Genomic DNA, 21,012 nt, shown 5'->3' on the forward strand with positions numbered 1-21,012 from the left:
ATTTCCAAATCAGCGCCGATTTTAAAAGAAATCGGCGTCGATTTGAGCTTGAAAAATTTTCTCGTTTTCGGCGCCAATTTTCATCATTATCATCACAAAAAAAGGGATACAAATAAATAGTCAGCCAGAGATGTCTGTGGTGAAAGACCCCGCTACTGAGCTGAGAACTAAACTGAAAACTAAGCTGAGATCAATCAAGCAACTATTAATAAACTCCACTTCACTATCTGTGTCTATGATTCTGTTTTGAAAATCTCGCGCAATAAATTTTTCTTACCGCTATCGTTTGTCCACTGATGCTGAAATCGGTTCCCTAAATCAGCTACGTGTGCCGAGCCCTTAACCTGGTACCTTTTTTGGGTTGTCATCTAGGCAAATTTTATACTAATGAAAAACACTTTATACAATGTATAACGCCATTACAATACTATAAAAGGTGTACAAAACAACTTTTATACAGTGCATAACGTCATTGCAGTACTTTCATGTATCTTTTATGCAGTTTAAATACGCATTATTCACATGAAAAAATGTTTGTTTTTTTTGAAAATTAAGACTCTTAAAGTATAGTAATCAGAAGGGTGCACGTCCTGCCCATGACCCAGCAAAATATTGCCATGCCCCACCGGTGGGCCTGCGCCCGCCGTTTGGAATCACGGATCTAGAGACTAAAAATCGATAAAAACCGATGACGACAAAATCTTAACGTTCATTAAAGGAAGCTATTACACAGTCCATCGTCTTCACTAAAAAAAGAATCATAGATTTGTTTTAAACTTGTATCAACATTTTACTTTACCCTAAATTCTGTTCCTTTTTTTAATGGTGGTGGTGCTCTTTCGGAATTAGAGAATTGAAGTTCAGTGCTATATATTTTATCTTTTAGCTATTTATTGGTGTAGGATCAAAATAATTATTTATCTTAGTGATAACTATTCTCGAACGTCCATTCTATTTTTAGTTTTCATATATGTATTTTTTTCAGAATGCGGAGGAAAAATGCATTTGCGAGAGGGTGAATATGAGAAGGCTCATACTGACTTCTTCGAAGCGTTCAAAAATTATGATGAATCAGGAAGTCCAAGAAGAACGACATGCCTTAAATACCTAGTTCTTGCCAATATGTAAGTCGCCCCTCTCAGCCCTTTTACATTTTCATACCTTGTGTGTCATTATACTCTCCTTTGCCCTTGGTTTAATTCGAATTAAGTTACTTAATTCAGCTTCGAATTCAATTCAGCTTCGAATTCAGCCCTTTTCCATTTTCATACCTTGTGTGTCATTATACTCTCCTTTGCCCTTGGTTTAATTCGAATTAAGTTACTTAATTCAGCTTCGAATTCAATTCAGCTTCGAATTCAGCCTTTTCCATTTTCATACCTTGTGTGTCATTATACTCTCCTTTGCCCTTGGTTTAATTCGAATTAAGTTACTTCTTTGTAAATTAGATTTTCTGTTCAGATTTTATCAACTGCTATGGTTTGCTACTTCCTTGTTTGCTTGTCTGACGACATAGATGAGTGTTTCCTCTGTCCCTGAATTTTTCGGCATTTCCTCAAATTTGGCTTGAATGGAAAATGAATTTCTCTGAAATAGCAAGGAAAACCAACTTACGCCAATTTGACAATCGGGCAGCACATATTTTGTCTTGTAATATTTATCGCTGCTTTACCGTGCATGAACTATCAGTCCCATATGAACATATTGTACAAAAACATTATATTATTCCAAATTGAAGACAAAAATTATTTAGCCTCTTCCCCCTCCTCCAAAAGAACATTCGATTTTCCCTTTCTTAACTCTTCCTTTTCTTTCTACAACAGTACCTGAAAGTTTCAACTCCATCGCCAAAATTCCTAAGGTATTGCATAAATGTTATTTTAATGACTCGGATGTACATGCGATTTCCATTTCCCCCCAAAGTCAAAATATAAAATCTACTTGACCCCCCCCCCTCCAATGCTTCCTCGGAGGTTCAACTTGATCCCTATAGTCGTTAATTTCTGTTCCTGAGATATTGCAGATATTGAGATATTGCTATTTTTGATAATTTGGATGCACATAGTGTCTTTTGGTTTGATTCAATATTTCCTTAAAGTTTCAACTTAATGCCCTTAGCATTTCCTAAGATACTGCAGATATCATGTTGTAACAACCTGGCTGCATATAGTGTCTTTTGATTTGACTCGCTACTTATCCATGCATGAATTATGAGTCTCATAGACGCAAAAGTTATTTTTGTCTGAAATGGAGACACAAATTGTTCAGCTCATTCCCCTTACCACTACAACTATCTTTAACGAAACCTCTCCCGTTTCTGTGTCCGAAAGTGCCTAAAATTTTTAAATCCACTCCCCCTTTTCCATAAGAAGACATATGTTTAAAAAATGGGCAACTTGAGTAATTTACGGCCCCCACCCTAGGGACTGTGGGGCCATTTAATCCCTGGAAGTATGTTTATTGGACCTTTTGGCTAATTGGATCGAAATGGCTATTGCTAATGTCCACCTAATGTCTTTAGGTTCCAATTGGGGTTCGTTTAGCAAAAAGAGCATGGAAGGGTACTGTTTGTCCCCCGATCACTTCCCCCTTTTAAAAATAGCAATAGATATTTCAATTTTCAAATAATTGAGCCCCCTCAGAAGTTTCTACGACCACCCCTTCCATACGAAGTTGACTGGTATAAAAAAGGAATCCATGGAAGCCATGTCGCTCTTTACTTAGGTGGTTCTACTGCACTGCCAATGATATATTTATCAATTTCTTGTGTGGAAGGTTTGAAGTATGTCACTATCATAATTGATCTAGTGTAACTTATTTAAACACTAAAATGTCTGTCTAAAGGTTTCAAGGTGTGCTGGTTTAATGCTATGGTGAACAGATTACTTGTCATCTACAACCTTACGTAGCATTTAAGTTGTTTTGATTCACCCTAATATGAATTATTGCTCATTGTCTTATTTCCCAACATTTCAAAGTTGCATTAAATCGATTTGGATTTTACAAAATAAAGCACTAAGAAGGCTTTGTTACATGGGTCACCCTCAGCGGACGGACTTACATATAATAGTTTTCAATAAGATGACAAAAATGGTTTTTGGCCCAATTTTGAAGACCTCGCCCCCAGTATAAATTTTTTTTTACACTTTAGGATCTTCTTGGCCCAAGGACTCGCTGCTTTAAGCTTCAAGCTTTTCTTCTTACAAACCTTTTTTTTGGGGGGGGGGGGGAGGATTTGGAATACATTTTAAATGTTTTCAGTGTTTTAACTTTTGTAAACCTAAAATTATTGAGACTTTAAGGAATGAATATCTGTATATGTATATTAAACTTTCATTTTTTGTTTTTTCAGTAATCATGGTTACGACGGTGTTCTTTTTATTTTTTTTCGGTATTATGAGAAATAGAAACATTTATGTTGGAATAAGGATTGTTTTCAGCTAAGTGCAAGTTGTGTTCTGGTCTTCGGAAGGCATGAGGGGGGGGGGAGGGTGTCAGCCCTAATCAGCTTAGTTTCTGCTCGTTTTAAGTTTGACTCGGTTATTTATTGTAATTTCTGTTCGTTTTGTGTTTCATTTATTTATTGATGGTGATTTGTGGTAGTTTTACGCCTGGAAAACTATTTGACGTTGTAACTGCTCATTTTTGGTTCAATGTAGCTCTTTACTTTTCTTTGAAAACTTATTTTGTGGAATTAAAAAAAAAAAAAAAATCTTTGAAACACTTCAGGTTGTCTAAAAAATGTAAATCCATTTATTGTGGGGGACAGATAATCTATATTTTTACGGATAGTGTCAGAATTTACCTTGCTTCAATTTAATACCTTCCTTTAAATCTCATTCGCCAGCAATTATTATGTCACTAATATTCCTAGCCACATTTCTAACGTTCCTCGCTATGACACCACCTGCTATTTCACAAAGTATTTTCCTAAAATTATTTCATTTAGCTTCTACATTGTAAAATTTTAGACTCTCTAGCTTAATGTTCAACTGTTCGGTGGAGGTGTCTCTCCAATTCTCAAAGTCAAGTCTGCCAACACCATAACTTCAAAAGAATAACAAGTACAACACAATATACATGCAGTGGGATTTTTTGCAAACAAATCTTGGGATAAGGTTCAATTCTCAGTGGCAGTTTTGTATTAGTGCTAGTTATTCAAAATGTAATTTTTCTTGCTCAGTGTGGGTCTCTGTAAATTTTCAGATACGAGTTTTGACAATAAGGATGTCAATGCCGCATTTTATTGCAATTGGACTTTATATTTGAGGGTTTGGGGCTCTTCTTTGAAATTCTAAAAAAGTAATTTCAGATCAGTTAGATCTGGATGAAAATGAATATTTTCAAAATAGTTGTTGTATGGGAAATATTTTTCACTTGAAAGTTTATTTTTAAAATGATTTTATTTAGGAAATTTTGCTACTATGGGTCATACTTTGCTCTTTACTAGGTTTCACATGCTACTGCCACCGTGCTCCTACCGCACATGGGTAAATTTCGGGAGCCACAATTTGGGTTTCGAGCGAGTATACATAATAATATGGTTTTCACTTAAAAATCATAACGCAGTCTGACATGCACAGGATGCTTTTGATGAACAAATATGTTCCTTTGATCAACGGCGTATTTATGAGTCAGTTAATCCTTAGTGAAAACAACCCTTAAGGGACATTGTTTTCTATCGGGGCTGTCGGTCCATTTTGGGCATTAGGAAATTCAATTATTTCCAATTAAAGCCGGTAATTACTAAAGCTTTTAGTGTGTTAATTCTAGAATATAATTTACACGAGATAAGTCTTTTGTTTTGTGCATTCCTTTTCTTACCATTTCTTTGATTGATGATCAGATTTTTTAGTCTAATCTTACGCTAAATAGAACATCAGTAGTCACTATTCTTGAATTGCTAGTAAACTTTTATATGAGGGCTTGGCAGTCCTGCTGTGCAATCGGTTTTACGCCAGAGGAACCTATTTTACCGATTCTTTGTCACCGTAAACCGCGTTGAATAGTTTCGAGAGTTCTGTGTGCAACGATTTATGTCGATAAGCAATTCGAATGTCTGGAACCTTGGTTTTGGCTATGTCATTTCCTTTGGTGCCTTCTTCTTTATAATTTAGACCAAGCCAGCTGGTTTTGATGGAATTTGGAAACCCACTCAGCAAGACAGAATTTTTAGCAAGCTCTACTAGATCAGTGGCTGTAAGTGTCCACATTTGAGTTGCAACTGCATACTCTTCCATGAGTGGTTCACTTGTAAAGTGAAACTGGAGAGGACTGTTAGTACCGAGGCTTGTTACCAAACCTCTGGTAAAGAAGTCATAAAAGGGATGTTTGGAATATCTCAAAAATATTGAATTATCTGACATAGGTGACATTGTAATTCCAACTTGGGAAAGGTAGTATAAATACTGAAGAACAGGCACTTTTTGTAGCATTAATCCTTGGGATATGCTCTGAGCAAGAAGAAAACTTGCAACTAATGGTCGGATTGGCCCAGTTGCTCCACAGTGTGGACGTAAAGCAAATATGTTCAGTCCACGCTCTTTTCTAAACTGATTAAGGACACAAATATTCGTAAAGATATAATATAAATAATACCAATGTGGGGGGTTTTCTTTCACAGTCCAGTTTTGTGGATAAGGGATTATTGAGGTTAGAACAGTTGTTTCCGTATTGGATTCATCTCCTACTATGTCGAATCCAGTTACATTTTGTAAGAAAGAATGCAGCTCCGGATTAGTCTGTGGATTGTTAGTAACCTCAAATAAAGGCTTGAAAATATTACCTAGAACATCTCCAAAGCTTTCAACAACGCCATCAGACTTCAAACTATCGTAAATTCTTGGTATTTGAATAAGCCACACAACGTTGTTAGAATAAACATCCCACTTTACTTTCCATTTTGCTAATTTGCTCCATTCGTCATTCGATCTTCCGTGGATTGATATCCTTAGCTCTGCCTGTTGATACTTTGATTCTTTTAAGTTGGACATAAAGTCTTTAACTGTTTTAGCAAGATATTCGCCTTCGATATAATTATCAGTTTTTAGAAATAATTCTCTGAGGCTACTCTTTCCAATTGGACTACGTTTATTTATGAACTTGTCGAAACGTTGAAAAGCGCTTCGACCACAGTGTACATCTAGTATATCTACAGTCAGATCATCTGAAGTTAAATTCAAATCATGAAAAACCTGTTTTAGTGTCTTTACATTACCATTTTTATCAAGTTGAACTGCTCGATTACCTTCTGAGTTTAGATGTTTCTTAATAAAGTGTAGTAAACGGGTTTGGTTCATGCAAGTACTTGCGTGAAGATCGTTGTCGACTTTTCGTACATTGTAGAAATCTCTGCGCGGTACAGATTTTAGCTGTGATGCCTCTAATTGTTGGTTCAATATCTCGTGGACCTGAAACTGATGTTGCAGTAGCTTGAGGCACCGAACGGTAAATGTCTTTAATGGCCCATTTGTAATTGCGCTTTGTAGTAGTTGCATGTCTCTGATGAACTTATCTATATTTGTGAATTTAAATTCTATTGGTTTGTTATTGTCCATATCTTGCTGACTTGCATAAATCTGAAAAACACCATTATTACATTCTATATAATATTTTCTCGTGAGCTCAGTTTTCAGTTGACACGAGCTCTCTTCATTTGACACATTTGAGTCCTGAAAGGGTTTTTGTTGTGAGCTTTTGTTAGTAGACTCGTTGACCGTGACAACAGTCTTTTGATCATTAAAATAATCCAAGAATCTGTTAGTTAATACTGGGAATGATTGTTGAGAAATATTCATATATTTGCGTCGTAAATTTAAGACTTGCACTAAAAGATCCAAGGGAGGTTTCTCATCGTTTGTAAAAAGCGGTAGATTTGGACTATATTCGACTCGTAGAAACTTTAGTTCGTCTTTTGGTTCTATACTTTTTTGTTCAAGTCCAGAAATATGACTGTTAGCCTCTATTCTTTTCCTAATTTGTGCCTCAAAAGCCTTGCCTTGTTCTATGGGCAGTCGCAGACTATCAAGTGACAGAGATACATCATCCCTATTCTGATCGGACTTGTCACCCAATGACAATTCATCTGGGCCCCGTCTCAGCCCGGCTGCAACTACTTTTCTTTCCTGGTTGACATCTCCCTCAAAAGCTTTGCTCTCTTCTGCCGGTTCTTGGGAAATATCATATGGCAGATACATTTCATCATCACTTGCACCAAGCTCGTCATCTAGCGCTGATTCGTCCGAGGACTGATCTTTGAGTTTAAATTCTCTGGCTTCAATAATCTCTTGATGGCCATTCATTTACTAGTCTTGTATAGCTTGTGTTCAAGCAGATGTCACAAGCACATTGGCATTGACCAAGCTCTTATACTTGACCGGTAGACCCATTTTATGAATTAGGAATGGGTTTTAACTCCCTCTGAGTTTTTGCTTTTTCTATATCTGTAAGCATACAATTTTTTGTTTTTGTTAAATTTCCGGTAGTATGACATTTCTTTATTATTTTCTGCCTTGTCTAAAATCCAATTCGTTTACTCTAACACTTACCCACCCATGGCAATAGGATCACTTTAAGGCTGCTACTTTTCCCCTCCTTTCTTCTTTTTTCCTCGAGTATTTTTTACTTTTCTTCCTCATTAAAAAAAATCCGCTTTTTTTATCTCTTGTTTCACTGTATAAAATTATTGCATAAATAACTGTATTGTCTCTCATAAAAAAAACTAGTGATACTACAGGCATAGATGCAGAGAGAAACTTTGTAGTTAATGTGTTTATTGGCCAGGCCAGCAAACAGTATTTACGAATATATGTCAAAAAATATTTTGAACTTAGCTGTGTTTGGTATGCTCCAGTTTTTGTCAAAAATTGAATTTATTTTTTTTAGAAGGAGGCACTAGGTGTGAAGATTTGCTGTAAAACGAGCCCCCTGTCAAGATTTTACGACTATTAGTTCGGTACAATTACCCCTGGTGAATAAAAAGATGAAAAGAATAGGGATGCATTGATGCTTCTTAGGCGAAATATAATCTTTTTGTTACTCAAGATGGACTCTAATTCTCCTATATGGGGTTTTCGGCTATAGTGATTCCTAGGGTGCAGTTTTCATTTTGATGCAACACCATTTTTGAGAAGTTTCCGGCTACTTTTCGAAATTCCTACATATTTGTTTTCGCAATAAACTTTTACCATTAAGATTAATAGATATAAAAGTTACCCTTCTTGGCTCAGCTTCAAACGTCAATTCTTCTTCACTGGACAGTTTTTTGAAAACTCGTTTTTAAACTTTCGGTTAATGTATGTTAGAATTCGTTCTTTACTAAGTTGCATATGACGTCGCAACCAGGATACAGAATCATGTCTTGAGGTTTCAGCCGTCTTTGCATCTCTTTGCTGCCTCATGGCTGGTGCAAGTTTTCTTTATAATAGGACAAAGCATATATTGAACTCGAGTAGGTTGCGTCGTGGTTCAACTCTCCTACCCACACAATCCGACTTTTGAAGACACAGCGGTCTAGTTGGTTCAAGAAAATGCTTTTCTTCCGGGGTTACGATATTCTCGTGAAACTAGATCTAGTGAGAGCTAGTCTGCATTTGATATTGATGGTATGACAGTTTTCAGCTGTTTGGAGGCTTCCAAGGTTGATAAACTAGTTGAGTGTTTCGGCTATCTGGCCGTCAGTGGCTATAGAAATAAAATTTTATTGCTAATGAGGAGATGGTACAATAACTTTCGTTTTGTTGGTATTTATTTACACGCCGAAAGCATTTATTTGACTATGATAGTCCGCCTCTCTCTAGAGTCCTGCTGCAGTTGCAGACATTTTATCGATATTGTCAAGGTGTCTAAACCTTTGAACAAGACCCCCAACTATTTTGACTCTTTATTCGACTGGTATGATTGCCAGTACGGCGCGCATTAACAGATTGAATAGGTCTTGCGGCGGAATGCAGCCTCGCAAGACGCCAGAGAAGGTGACAGTACGGCACGCAGGAAAATATTGGTACGGTACCCAGGAATAGATTGAACAGGTCTGGCTGCAAAATACAGCCAAGCAAGACCACTGGGAAGGTTGAAAATTCATCTGAGAGACCATCTGTGGTAATTATTTGGCTGCTGAACTGGTCGTTTATTTCCTCAATTATTACTACAAGTATCACTTATTCTACCAATTAGAATGTAACAAATATAGTCGGTTGGTAATTGTGAGTGTTTTATTTGCCTATTGCGCAAGACTGGGGTAATGATTAGAAAGGCAGTTCCCTCATATTTAGGATGATTTCAGTTCATTTTAAGGTTAGACTTCGCTCTTTACTGTCATAATAAAAATTTTCAATGTAGTGTCGTCATAGATCGGCTTACTTCTTTAAAACTGAAAGTTTGACTTGAAGATTAGACTTTGTAGAATAAGATGTTAAACTAGACCTGATATTTAAAAAAAAGAAGTTTTCTGCTATCTGGCGTTGCTTTTCAGTACTCAATAAACAGTATCACCGATTATGTACTCATAAATTCGATACTTAAACATTATACAGAAAAAAAAAAATAACAGATGCCAATGAAAAACTAAAATAAAAATACCGGTGCATGGTGGTGTTTTCCTATCCGTTATAAATAACTTTTTACATATATGTGCATGGGAATTTTGTAATCCGTACGAGTATTTGATGGGCTTACGCGGAGAAATATGAAGAAGCGCTGAGAGATGGCAGAAAAAATGTTCAGAGAGCGATAAGGCTGTGTACGGAGGACTCGGAAGGTTTAGCCGGGGATTTATCTGAGTCGGTTAACTTGATGCAGTCAGAAATTGTAAACCTTCGTGACGGCATACAGGATGAAATTCGTAGGAGAGCGGAAGACCAGTGCAGTAGATTAGGGAGTTCTTCGGTGACACAGATGAAGTCAGATTTTCTTGATACTGTTACGCAAGCTGTCTATGAGGCGATCGATCTGCAATTCAGGGGTAAATTTGAACTGCTTGAGAAATCACTTGGCGATTTGCGGGCAAGAATTGTCCAAAATTGCGCAAAGCTCCAAAAGCTTGAAACTAAGCTGGATGATATAAACCAGTTTTCTCTTTTAACTAAGGTCATTGTATCTGGGATAGACTCTCCCGCGCGTGATGTGCCACACCTTGGTGAGAAAGTGTTGCCTTGTCTTAACAGTGAAATGGGTCTGAATCTTGATATATCTATTGTCAAGGGTGCAAGGTATTTAGGAGGTACCTTAGAAATAAAAACTCCGATTGAACTTGCATTTTTTACTGAGGCCTCTGTAGTTGAGATCCTGCGCAATCGCAAGAATTTGAAAGGTTCCCGAATCTATGTAAATGAGGCTCTAACCAGGAAAAGGCAAGAAATCTACAAGCTTGCGCGCAATAAGTTTGAATTGAAAAATGTATGGACTTTACGAGGTGTTGTTTATGTCAAGTGCGGTTCGCAAATCATTCCGTGTAAAACGATTTCCGACGTAGTTCAGATTCGCAATGTGTCATATGAACCTGTCGTCTAAACTAAGAAGCTGTGAATTTTTCTTTTCTTTTTTTGTTTTATGGATCGTTTTCAGTGTTTTCTTGATTCTCGTTTGAAATTAGATGTTATTCTTAATTCAGCTACCGGAAGTGATAAAGATATGCCTTATGTAAATAATCTAGCTGAATGTGATTATTCTTCAGGCGAGTTTCTATCGGATAAAACAAAAAGTTGTGATTTTCTGATCAGATCGTTACATGTAAATGCCCGGGGGCTACAAATTGCATTCAATGAACTGAAGCTGTTGCTTGCATCTAGTCCTATAGACATTGTTGGAGTTTGCGAAACTTTTCTGTCTGCTAATACACCCCTTACAATGTTAGATCTGCCTGGGATGAAGTGTATTTTACGTAAAAGGTCTCAGAATTCGAGAGGAGGTCAGATGCTGTATATTCGTGATGACTGGTCTTTTAGTATTTTCAGTAATTTTTCTGTAGTTGATGAAGGGTTATGTGAGACTATTTTTGTTGAAGTTGTACCTTTGGGCTGTAATCCATTTATTTTCGGGTCTGTTTATCGATCTCCGTCGGGTAACCCAAAAATATTTTTTGAAGTTTTTGAACCGCTGTTGAAAAATCTGTAAGCGTTGAAAAAACCGGTTATTATTTCGGGTGATTTTAATTTTAATCTTTTGAATCTCGATGTTGGAAATAATAAGGAGTTTTTAACTATGATGTTGTGTTCTAATTTTCTTCCAAGTATTTCTCTGCCGACAAGAGTTACAGCTAACACAGCTACATTATTAGATAATATATTTTTTTCTCCTGTTTTATTTGATGCTGAAAAATCGTCAGTAATTTTGTCTGATATGTCAGATCATTTTCCGGTGAGTGTTCTTTTAAATTTAAATAATAGTAATAAACAACATCGAGATTCAACAATGGATAATTCAAAAAAGCGATATAGGCCTACATGGATTGATTGTAAAGTTCTATGTCAGTTAATTGGTGACCATGATTGGAGTTCGGTTTATGGCTCAGATGACGCAAATGCTGCGTTTTCAGATTTTATTGATCAAATGATGCGTCTGCGGGATCGGGATTCTTCAACACGAGTTTCGCATGGAAAGTTTGCGCAGAAATTTGACCCATGGATTACTGAAGGTATTTTGGCATCGTTAAAACATAAAAATAGAAAATTTAAGAATTATTTAAAATTACAGACACCTGAGTCGTTTGTAGAATTAAGAGTTTTTAGGAATAATTTAAATTAAATTATAAGACATGAGAAGAGAAAATATTATAAAGAGAAATTTTTGGAGTATAAATCGGATATGAGAAAAACATGGCAATTGATAAATGAAAAGATACGTCCTCATAGTCGTAAGAATATTAGTGTTAATTGCCTTGTTTTAAATGGGGAAAATGTTACAGAGCCCAATGAAATTTTAAATGCTTTTGGAGATTATTTCAGTAATATTGGTTCTAGACTTAAATTGACTATGAATATGCAACTGAATTCCCCCTCTGTTCCAGTTAATGAGCAACATGCAGAAAATTCGTTTTCTTTTTCTGAGATTAAGCCTCATGAGATTGAAAAAGTTATTCTGAAGCTTAAATGGAGTTTTTCTAAGGACGAATTTGGATTTTCGGCTCAAACCGTAAAGCAAATAGCGTCAAGCATTTCACCTTTGCTGGCACATATTTTTAATTTATCACTTATGCATGGGGTTTTTCCTGAGCTTTTAAAAAAAGCAAATGTTATAGCATTACCTAAAGCTGGGAGTTCAACTGACCCTTCAGATTATAGAGGCATTTCTCTACTTTCGATTTTCAGCAAAATTTTGGAAAAACTTGCAAATAGTCAATTACAAAAATATTTATTTGATAGTAGGATTTTACACACGTCTCAATATGGTTTTATAAAAGGAAAGTCAACTGAACTGGCAATTCATGAGCTTTTACTAAATATTAATGATTCACTAGATGATGGTCAACAAGCGTTGGCGATTTTTCTTGATGTCGCGAAGGCGTTTGACACCGTAAATCATTCGTTGCTTCTTTTTAAAATAAAGTCTTGTGGGTTTTCAACACAAGCTGTTAAATTTTTTTCATCTTACCTTTCTGGGAGACGACTAGATTGTGTTGATAAATCTCGTGATCTCTGTTCCGAAACTTTTTCAATTAATTACGGAGTGACTTAGGGCTCTGTTCTTTGGCCTATTCTATTTATTCTTTTTATAAATGATTTGCCAGAAGTTTTGCCTCTTTGTAAAATTATAATGTTTGCTGATGATGTAGTAATTTTTGCTTCTCACCGGGACCTATCAGTTCTTTTCCAGAACCTTGGAAGTACGTTGCTAACTGTATCTGTTTGGTATTCAAGGAATTTACTAGCTCTTAATGAAAAAAAATGCCAGTATATGTTATTTTCGCGAACTGGATCAGTAGTGTCAGATACCTTCTCTCTTTTTTTGAATGGTTTTGAATTAAGACGGGTGGATCAGTTCAAATATCTTGGGATTATTTTAGATGAAAATTTGTCGTTTCATAATTATGTAAAAACACTGTCGTTAAAAATTTACAGAAATATTGGCATGCTAACTCGGCTTTGTCACTTTTTTCCTAAAGCTATTCTAAAATATATTTATTATTCTTTCGTCCACCCATATTTTCTCTATTGCATTTCGGTTTGGGCATCTACCTTTCCGTCTGTTTTCAAATCTCTTCAAATACTTCAGAATAAAGCAATGAGGATTCTTTTTAATATTGATTGCAGAACTTCAGTTAGACACCTATATGGGACTTCAGGAATTTTCTCTTTGGACCAACTTCATTTAATTTCTATCTCTAGTATTTGTCATGATTATCAATATAGTAATTTACCTGTAAATTTCTCTGGCATTTTCTCAACTAATTCTCAATTTCATAATTATCCTACTACGCATCGTTCAGACTTTTCGTGCGAAATTCGCCCGACATCGAGAGCGGGATTCAGCATCCGTCACATTGGCCCAAAAATCTGGAACTCAATTCCTGCATCAGTTCGAGAATGTAGCAACAAGCGACATTTTCTAAGACTGGTGAAGAAATATCTTATGACATGCTAAGCATTTTTTTCATTAGGATTTTCTTTTTCGCTGTTGTAAAATTTAGTTAGAAAATGGCTGTGTATTTTCAATGGCAATATTTTCGGCGCTAGAGTATGCCGCCAGGCATGTGCGCTGTTTGTGACATTTATTTATATAAGTGTTATAAATAAAATATTCTACTCTACTCTAAAAAAAATAAAGTAAAGTCTAAATGAATTTTTAATCAGTATTTTACTCATTACACCAGTATTGTAAAAGAATGTGTTATTCTATCCAATAAAGTAAAGTCTAAATGAATTTTTAATCATTATTTTACTTATTACACCAGTATTGTAAAAGAATGTGTTATTCTATCCAATAAAGTAAAGTCTAAATGAATTTTTAATCATTATTTTAATTATTACACCAGTATTTTAAAAGAATGTGTTATTCTATCCAATAAAGTAAAGTCTAAATGAATTTTTAATCAGTATTTTACTCATTACACCAGTATTGTAAAAGAATGTGTTATTCTATCTAATAAAGTAAAGTCTAAATGAATTTTTAATCATTATTTTACTCATTACACCAGTATTGTAAAAGAATGTGTTATTCTATCCAATAAAGTAAAGTCTAAATGAATTTTTAATCATTATTTTACTTATTACACCAGTATTGTAAAAGAATGTGTTATTCTATCCAATAAAGTAAAGTCTAAATGAATTTTTAATCATTATTTTACTTATTACACCAGTATTGTAAAAGAATGTGTTATTCTATCCAATAAAGTAAAGTCTAAATGAATTTTTAATCATTATTTTACTCATTACACCAGTATTGTAAAAGAATGTGTTATTCTATCCAATAAAGCAAAGTCTAAATGAATTTTTAATCATTATTTTACTCATTACACCAGTATTGTAAAAGAATGTGTTATTCTATTCAATAAAGTAAAGTCTAAATGAATTTTTAATCAGTATTTTACTCATTACACCAGTATTGTAAAAGAATGTGTTATTCTATTCAATAAAGTAAAGTCTAAATGAATTTTTAATCATTATTTTACTTATTACACCAGTATTGTAAAAGAATGTGTTATTCTATCAAATAAACTAAAGTCTAAATGAATTTTTAATCATTATTTTACTTATTACACCAGTATTGTAAAAGAATGTGTTATTCTATCCAATAAAGTAAAGTCTAAATGAATTTTTAATCATTATTTTACTTATTACACCAGTATTGTAAAAGAATGTGTTATTCTATCCAATAAAGTAAAGTCTAAATGAATTTTTAATCATTATTTTACTAATTACACAAGTATTGTAAAAGAATGTGTTATTCTATCCAATAAATTAAAGTCTAAATGAATTTTTAATCATTATTTTACTTATTACACCAGTATTGTAAAAGAATGTGTTATTCTATCCAATAAAGTAAAGTCTAAATGAATTTTTAATCATTATTTTACTTATTACACCAGTATTGTAAAAGAATGTGTTATTCTATCCAATAAAGTAAAGTCTAAATGAATTTTTAATCATTATTTTACTTATTACACCAGTATTGTAAAAGAATGTGTTATTCTATCCAATAAAGTAAAGTCTAAATGAATTTTTAATCAGTATTTTACTCATTACAACAGTATTGTAAAAGAATGTGTTATTCTATTCAATAAAGTAAAGTCTAAATGAATTTTTAATCATTATTTTACTTATTACACCAGTATTGTAAAAGAATGTGTTATTCTATCCAATAAAGTAAAGTCTAAATGAATTTTTAATCATTATTTTACTTATTACACCAGTATTGTAAAAGAATGTGTTATTCTATCCAATAAAGTAAAGTCTAAATGAATTTTTAATCAGTATTTTACTTATTACACCAGTATTGTAAAAGAATGTGTTATTCTATCCAATAAAGTAAAGTCTAAATGAATTTTTAATCAGTATTTTACTTATTACACCAGTATTGTAAAAGAATGTGTTATTCTATCCAATAAAGTAAAGTCTAAATGAATTTTTAATCAGTATTTTACTCATTACACCAGTATTGTAAAAGAATGTGTTATTCTATCCAATAAAGTAAAGTCTAAATGAATTTTTAATCAGTATTTTACTTATTACACCAGTATTGTAAAAGAATGTGTTATTCTATCCAATAAAGTAAAGTCTAAATGAATTTTTAATCAGTATTTTACTTATTACACCAGTATTGTAAAAGAATGTGTTATTCTATCCAATAAAGTAAAGTCTAAATGAATTTTTAATCAGTATTTTACTTATTACACCAGTATTGTAAAAGAATGTGTTATTCTATCCAATAAAGTAAAGTCTAAATGAATTTTTAATCAGTATTTTACTTATTACACCAGTATTGTAAAAGAATGTGTTATTCTATCCAATAAAGTAAAGTCTAAATGAATTTTTAATCAGTATTTTACTCATTACACCAGTATTGTAAAAGAATGTGTTATTCTATCCAATAAAGTAAAGTCTAAATGAATTTTTAATCATTATTTTAATTATTACACCAGTATTGTAAAAGAATGTGTTATTCTATCCAATAAAGTAAAGTCTAAATGAATTTTTAATAATTATTTTACTAATTACACCAGTATTTTAAAAGAATGTGTTATTATATCCAATAAAGTAAAGTCTAAATGAATTTTTAATCAGTATTTTACTTATTACACCAGTATTGTAAAAGAATGTGTTATTCTATCCAATAAAGTAAAGTCTAAATGAATTTTTAATCAGTATTTTACTTATTACACCAGTATTGTAAAAGAATGTGTTATTCTATCCAATAAAGTAAAGTCTAAATGAATTTTTAATCAGTATTTTACTCATTACACCAGTATTGTAAAAGAATGTGTTATTCTATCCAATAAAGTAAAGTCTAAATGAATTTTTAATCAGTATTTTACTTATTACACCAGTATTGTAAAAGAATGTGTTATTCTATCCAATAAAGTAAAGTCTAAATGAATTTTTAATCAGTATTTTACTTATTACACCAGTATTGTAAAAGAATGTGTTATTCTATCCAATAAAGTAAAGTCTAAATGAATTTTTAATCATTATTTTACTAATTACACCAGTATTTTAAAAGAATGTGTTATTCTATCCAATAAAGTAAAGTCTAAATGAATTTTTAATCATTATTTTACTTATTACACCAGTATTGTAAAAGAATGTGTTATTCTATCCAATAAAGTAAAGTCTAAATGAATTTTTAATCATTATTTTACTTATTACACCAGTATTGTAAAAGAATGTGTTATTCTATCAAATAAAGTAAAGTCTAAATGAATTTTTAATCAGTATTTTACTCATTACAACAGTATTGTAAAAGAATTTGTTATTCTATCCAATAAAGTAAAGTCTAAATGAATTTTTAATCATTATTTTACTTATTACACTAGTATTGTAAAAGAATGTGTTATTCTATCCAATAAAGTAAAGTCTAAATGAATTTTTAATCAGTATTTTACTCATTACACCAGTATTGTAAAAGAATGTGTTATTCTATCCAATAAAGTAAAGTCTAAATGAATTTTTAATCAGTATTTTACTCATTACACCAGTATTGTAAAAGAATGTGCTATTCTATCCAATAAAGTAAAGTCTAAATGAATTTTTAATCATTATTTTACTTATTATACCAGTATTGTAAAAGAATGTGTTATTCTATCCAATAAAGTAAAGTCTAAATGAATTTTTAATCAGTATTTTACTCATTACACCAGTATTTTAAAAGAATGTGTTATTCTATCCAATAAAGTAAAGTCTAAATGAATTTTTAATCATTATTTTACTCATTACACCAGTATTGTAAAAGAATGTGTTATTCTATCCAATAAAGTAAAGTCTAAATGAATTTTTAATCATTATTTTACTCATTATACTAGTATTGTAAAAGAATGTGTTATTCTATCAAATAAAGTAAAGTCTAAATGAATTTTTATTCAGTATTTTACTCATTACACCAGTATTGTAAAAGAATGTGTTATTCTATTCAATAAAGTAAAGTCTAAATGAATTTTTAATCAGTATTTTACTCATTACACCAGTATTGTAAAAGAATGTGTTATTCTATACAATAAAGTAAAGTCTAAATGAATTTTTAATCAGTATTTTACTCATTACACCAGTATTGTAAAAGAATGTGCTATTCTATCCAATAAAGTAAAGTCTAAATGAATTTTTAATCATTATTTTACTAATTATACTAGTATTGTAAAAGAATGTGTTATTCTATCCAATAAAGTAAAGTCTAAATGAATTTTTAATCAGTATTTTACTCATTACACCAGTATTGTAAAAGAATGTGTTATTCTATCTAATAAAGTAAAGTCTAAATGAATTTTTAATCAGTATTTTACTCATTACACCAGTATTGTAAAAGAATGTGTTATTCTATCAAATAAAGTAAAGTCTAAATGAATTTTTAATCATTATTTTACTAATTACACCAGTATTGTAAAAGAATGTGTTATTCTATCCAATAAAGTAAAGTCTAAATGAATTTTTAATCATTATTTTACTCATTACACCAGTATTGTAAAAGAATGTGTTATTCTATCCAATAAAGTAAAGTCTAAATGAATTTTTAATCATTATTTTACTCATTACACCAGTATTGTAAAAGAATGTGTTATTCTATCCAATAAAGTAAAGTCTAAATGAATTTTTAATCATTATTTTACTCATTACACCAGTATTTTAAAATAATGTGTTATTCTATCCAATAAAGTAAAGTCTAAATGAATTTTTAATAATTATTTTACTCATTACACCAGTATTGTAAAAGAATGTGTTATTCTATCCAATAAAGCAAAGTCTAAATGAATTTTTAATCATTATTTTACTCATTACACCAGTATTGTAAAAGAATGTGTTATTCTATCCAATAAAGTAAAGTCTAAATGAATTTTTAATCAGTATTTTACTCATTACACCAGTATTGTAAAAGAATGTGTTATTCTATCCAATAAAGTAAAGTCTAAATGAATTTTTAATCAGTATTTTACTTATTACACCAGTATTGTAAAAGAATGTGTTATTCTATCCAATAAAGTAAAGTCTAAATGAATTTTTAATCATTATTTTACTAATTAAACCAGTATTGTAAAAGAATGTGTTATTCTATCCAATAAAGTAAAGTCTAAATGAATTTTTAATCAGTATTTTACTCATTACACCAGTATTGTAAAAGAATGTGTTATTCTATCCAATAAAGTAAAGTCTAAATGAATTTTTAATCATTATTTTACTCATTACACCAGTATTGTAAAAGAATGTGTTATTCTATCCAATAAAGTAAAGTCTAAATGAATTTTTAATCAGTATTTTACTTATTACACCAGTATTGTAAAAGAATGTGTTATTCTATCCAATAAAGTAAAGTCTAAATGAATTTTTAATCAGTATTTTACTCATTACACCAGTATTGTAAAAGAATGTGTTATTCTATCCAATAAAGTAAAGTCTAAATGAATTTTTAATCAGTATTTTACTCATTACACCAGTATTGTAAAAGAATGTGTTATTCTATTCAATAAAGTAAAGTCTAAATGAATTTTTAATCAGTATTTTACTCATTACACCAGTATTGTAAAAGAATGTGTTATTCTATTCAATAAAGTAAAGTCTAAATGAATTTTTAATCAGTATTTTACTCATTACACCAGTATTGTAAAAGAATGTGTTATTCTATCTAATAAAGTAAAGTCTAAATGAATTTTTAATCAGTATTTTACTCATTACACCAGTATTGTAAAAGAATGTGTTATTCTATCCAATAAAGTAAAGTCTAAATGAATTTTTAATCAGTATTTTACTTATTACACCAGTATTGTAAAAGAATGTGTTATTCTATCCAATAAAGTAAAGTCTAAATGAATTTTTAATCATTATTTTACTCATTACACCAGTATTGTAAAAGAATGTGTTATTCTATCCAATAAAGTAAAGTCTACATGAATTTTTAATCATTATTTTACTCATTAAACCAGTATTGTAAAAGTATGTGTTATTCTATCCAATAAAGTAAAGTCTAAATGAATTTTTAATCAGTATTTTACTTATTACACCAGTATTGTAAAAGAATGTGTTATTCTATCCAATAAAGTAAAGTCTAAATGAATTTTTAATCAGTATTTTACTCATTACACCAGTATTGTAAAAGAATGTGTTATTCTATCCAATAAAGTAAAGTCTAAATGAATTTTTAATCAGTATTTTACTTATTACACCAGTATTGTAAAAGAATGTGTTATTCTATCCAATAAAGTAAAGTCTAAATGAATTTTTAATCAGTATTTTACTCATTACACCAGTATTGTAAAAGAATGTGTTATTCTATCCAATAAAGTAAAGTCTAAATGAATTTTTAATCAGTATTTTACTTATTACACCAGTATTGTAAAAGAATGTGTTATTCTATCCAATAAAGTAAAGTCTAAATGAATTTTTAATCAGTATTTTACTCATTACACCAGTATTGTAAAAGAATGTGTTATTCTATCTAATAAAGTAAAGTCTAAATGAATTTTTAATCAGTATTTTACTCATTACACCAGTATTGTAAAAGAATGTGTTATTCTATCCAATAAAGTAAAGTCTAAATGAATTTTTAATCAGTATTTTACTTATTACACCAGTATTGTAAAAGAATGTGTTATTCTATCCAATAAAGTAAAGTCTAAATGAATTTTTAATCAGTATTTTACTCATTACACCAGTATTGTAAAAGAATGTGTTATTCTATTCAATAAAGTAAAGTCTAAATGAATTTTTAATCAGTATTTTACTCATTACACCAGTATTGTAAAAGAATGTGTTATTCTATTTAATAAAGTAAAGTCTAAATGAATTTTTAATCAGTATTTTACTCATTACACCAGTATTGTAAAAGAATGTGTTATTCTATCCAATAAAGTAAAGTCTAAATGAATTTTTAATCAGTATTTTACTCATTACACCAGTATTGTAAAAGAATGTGTTATTCTATCCAATAAAGTAAAGTCTAAATGAATTTTTAATCAGTATTTTACTTATTACACCAGTATTGTAAAAGAATGTGTTATTCTATCCAATAAAGTAAAGTCTAAATGAATTTTTAATCAGTATTTTACTCATTACACCAGTATTGTAAAAGAATGTGTTATTCTATCTAATAAAGTAAAGTCTAAATGAATTTTTAATCAGTATTTTACTCATTACACCAGTATTGTAAAAGAATGTGCTATTCTATCCAATAAAGTAAAGTCTAAATGAATTTTTAATCATTATTTTACTTATTACACCAGTATTGTAAAAGAATGTGTTATTCTATCCAATAAAGTAAAGTCTAAATGAATTTTTAATCATTATTTTACTTATTACACCAGTATTGTAAAAGAATGTGTTATTCTATCCAATAAAGTAAAGTCTAAATGAATTTTTAATCAGTATTTTACTCATTACA

The 21,012-nt window shown here is 31.1% G+C and overlaps 1 protein-coding gene and 1 pseudogene across 1 annotated transcript in view; one reads left to right on the forward strand and one right to left on the reverse strand.

The window, feature by feature from the left end:
- alien (COP9 signalosome complex subunit 2 alien) overlaps window positions 1–21,012 on the forward strand; it is a 66,837-nt gene that overhangs the window by 13,274 nt on the left and 32,551 nt on the right. The window contains exon 4 of the mRNA XM_089102652.1: window positions 986–1,124. Coding sequence (XP_088958778.1) covers window positions 986–1,124 — 139 coding nt within the window. The remainder of the gene's footprint in view (window positions 1–985; window positions 1,125–21,012) is intronic.
- On the reverse strand, window positions 4,968–7,301 carry LOC148942704 (AMP deaminase 2 pseudogene; annotated as a pseudogene).

Source organism: Artemia sp. Qi Xiang Cuo, chromosome 16 (genome assembly GCF_049724085.1).
Source record: "Artemia sp. Qi Xiang Cuo chromosome 16, ASM4972408v1, whole genome shotgun sequence".
NCBI classification, from domain to species: domain Eukaryota; kingdom Metazoa; phylum Arthropoda; class Branchiopoda; order Anostraca; family Artemiidae; genus Artemia; species Artemia sp. Qi Xiang Cuo.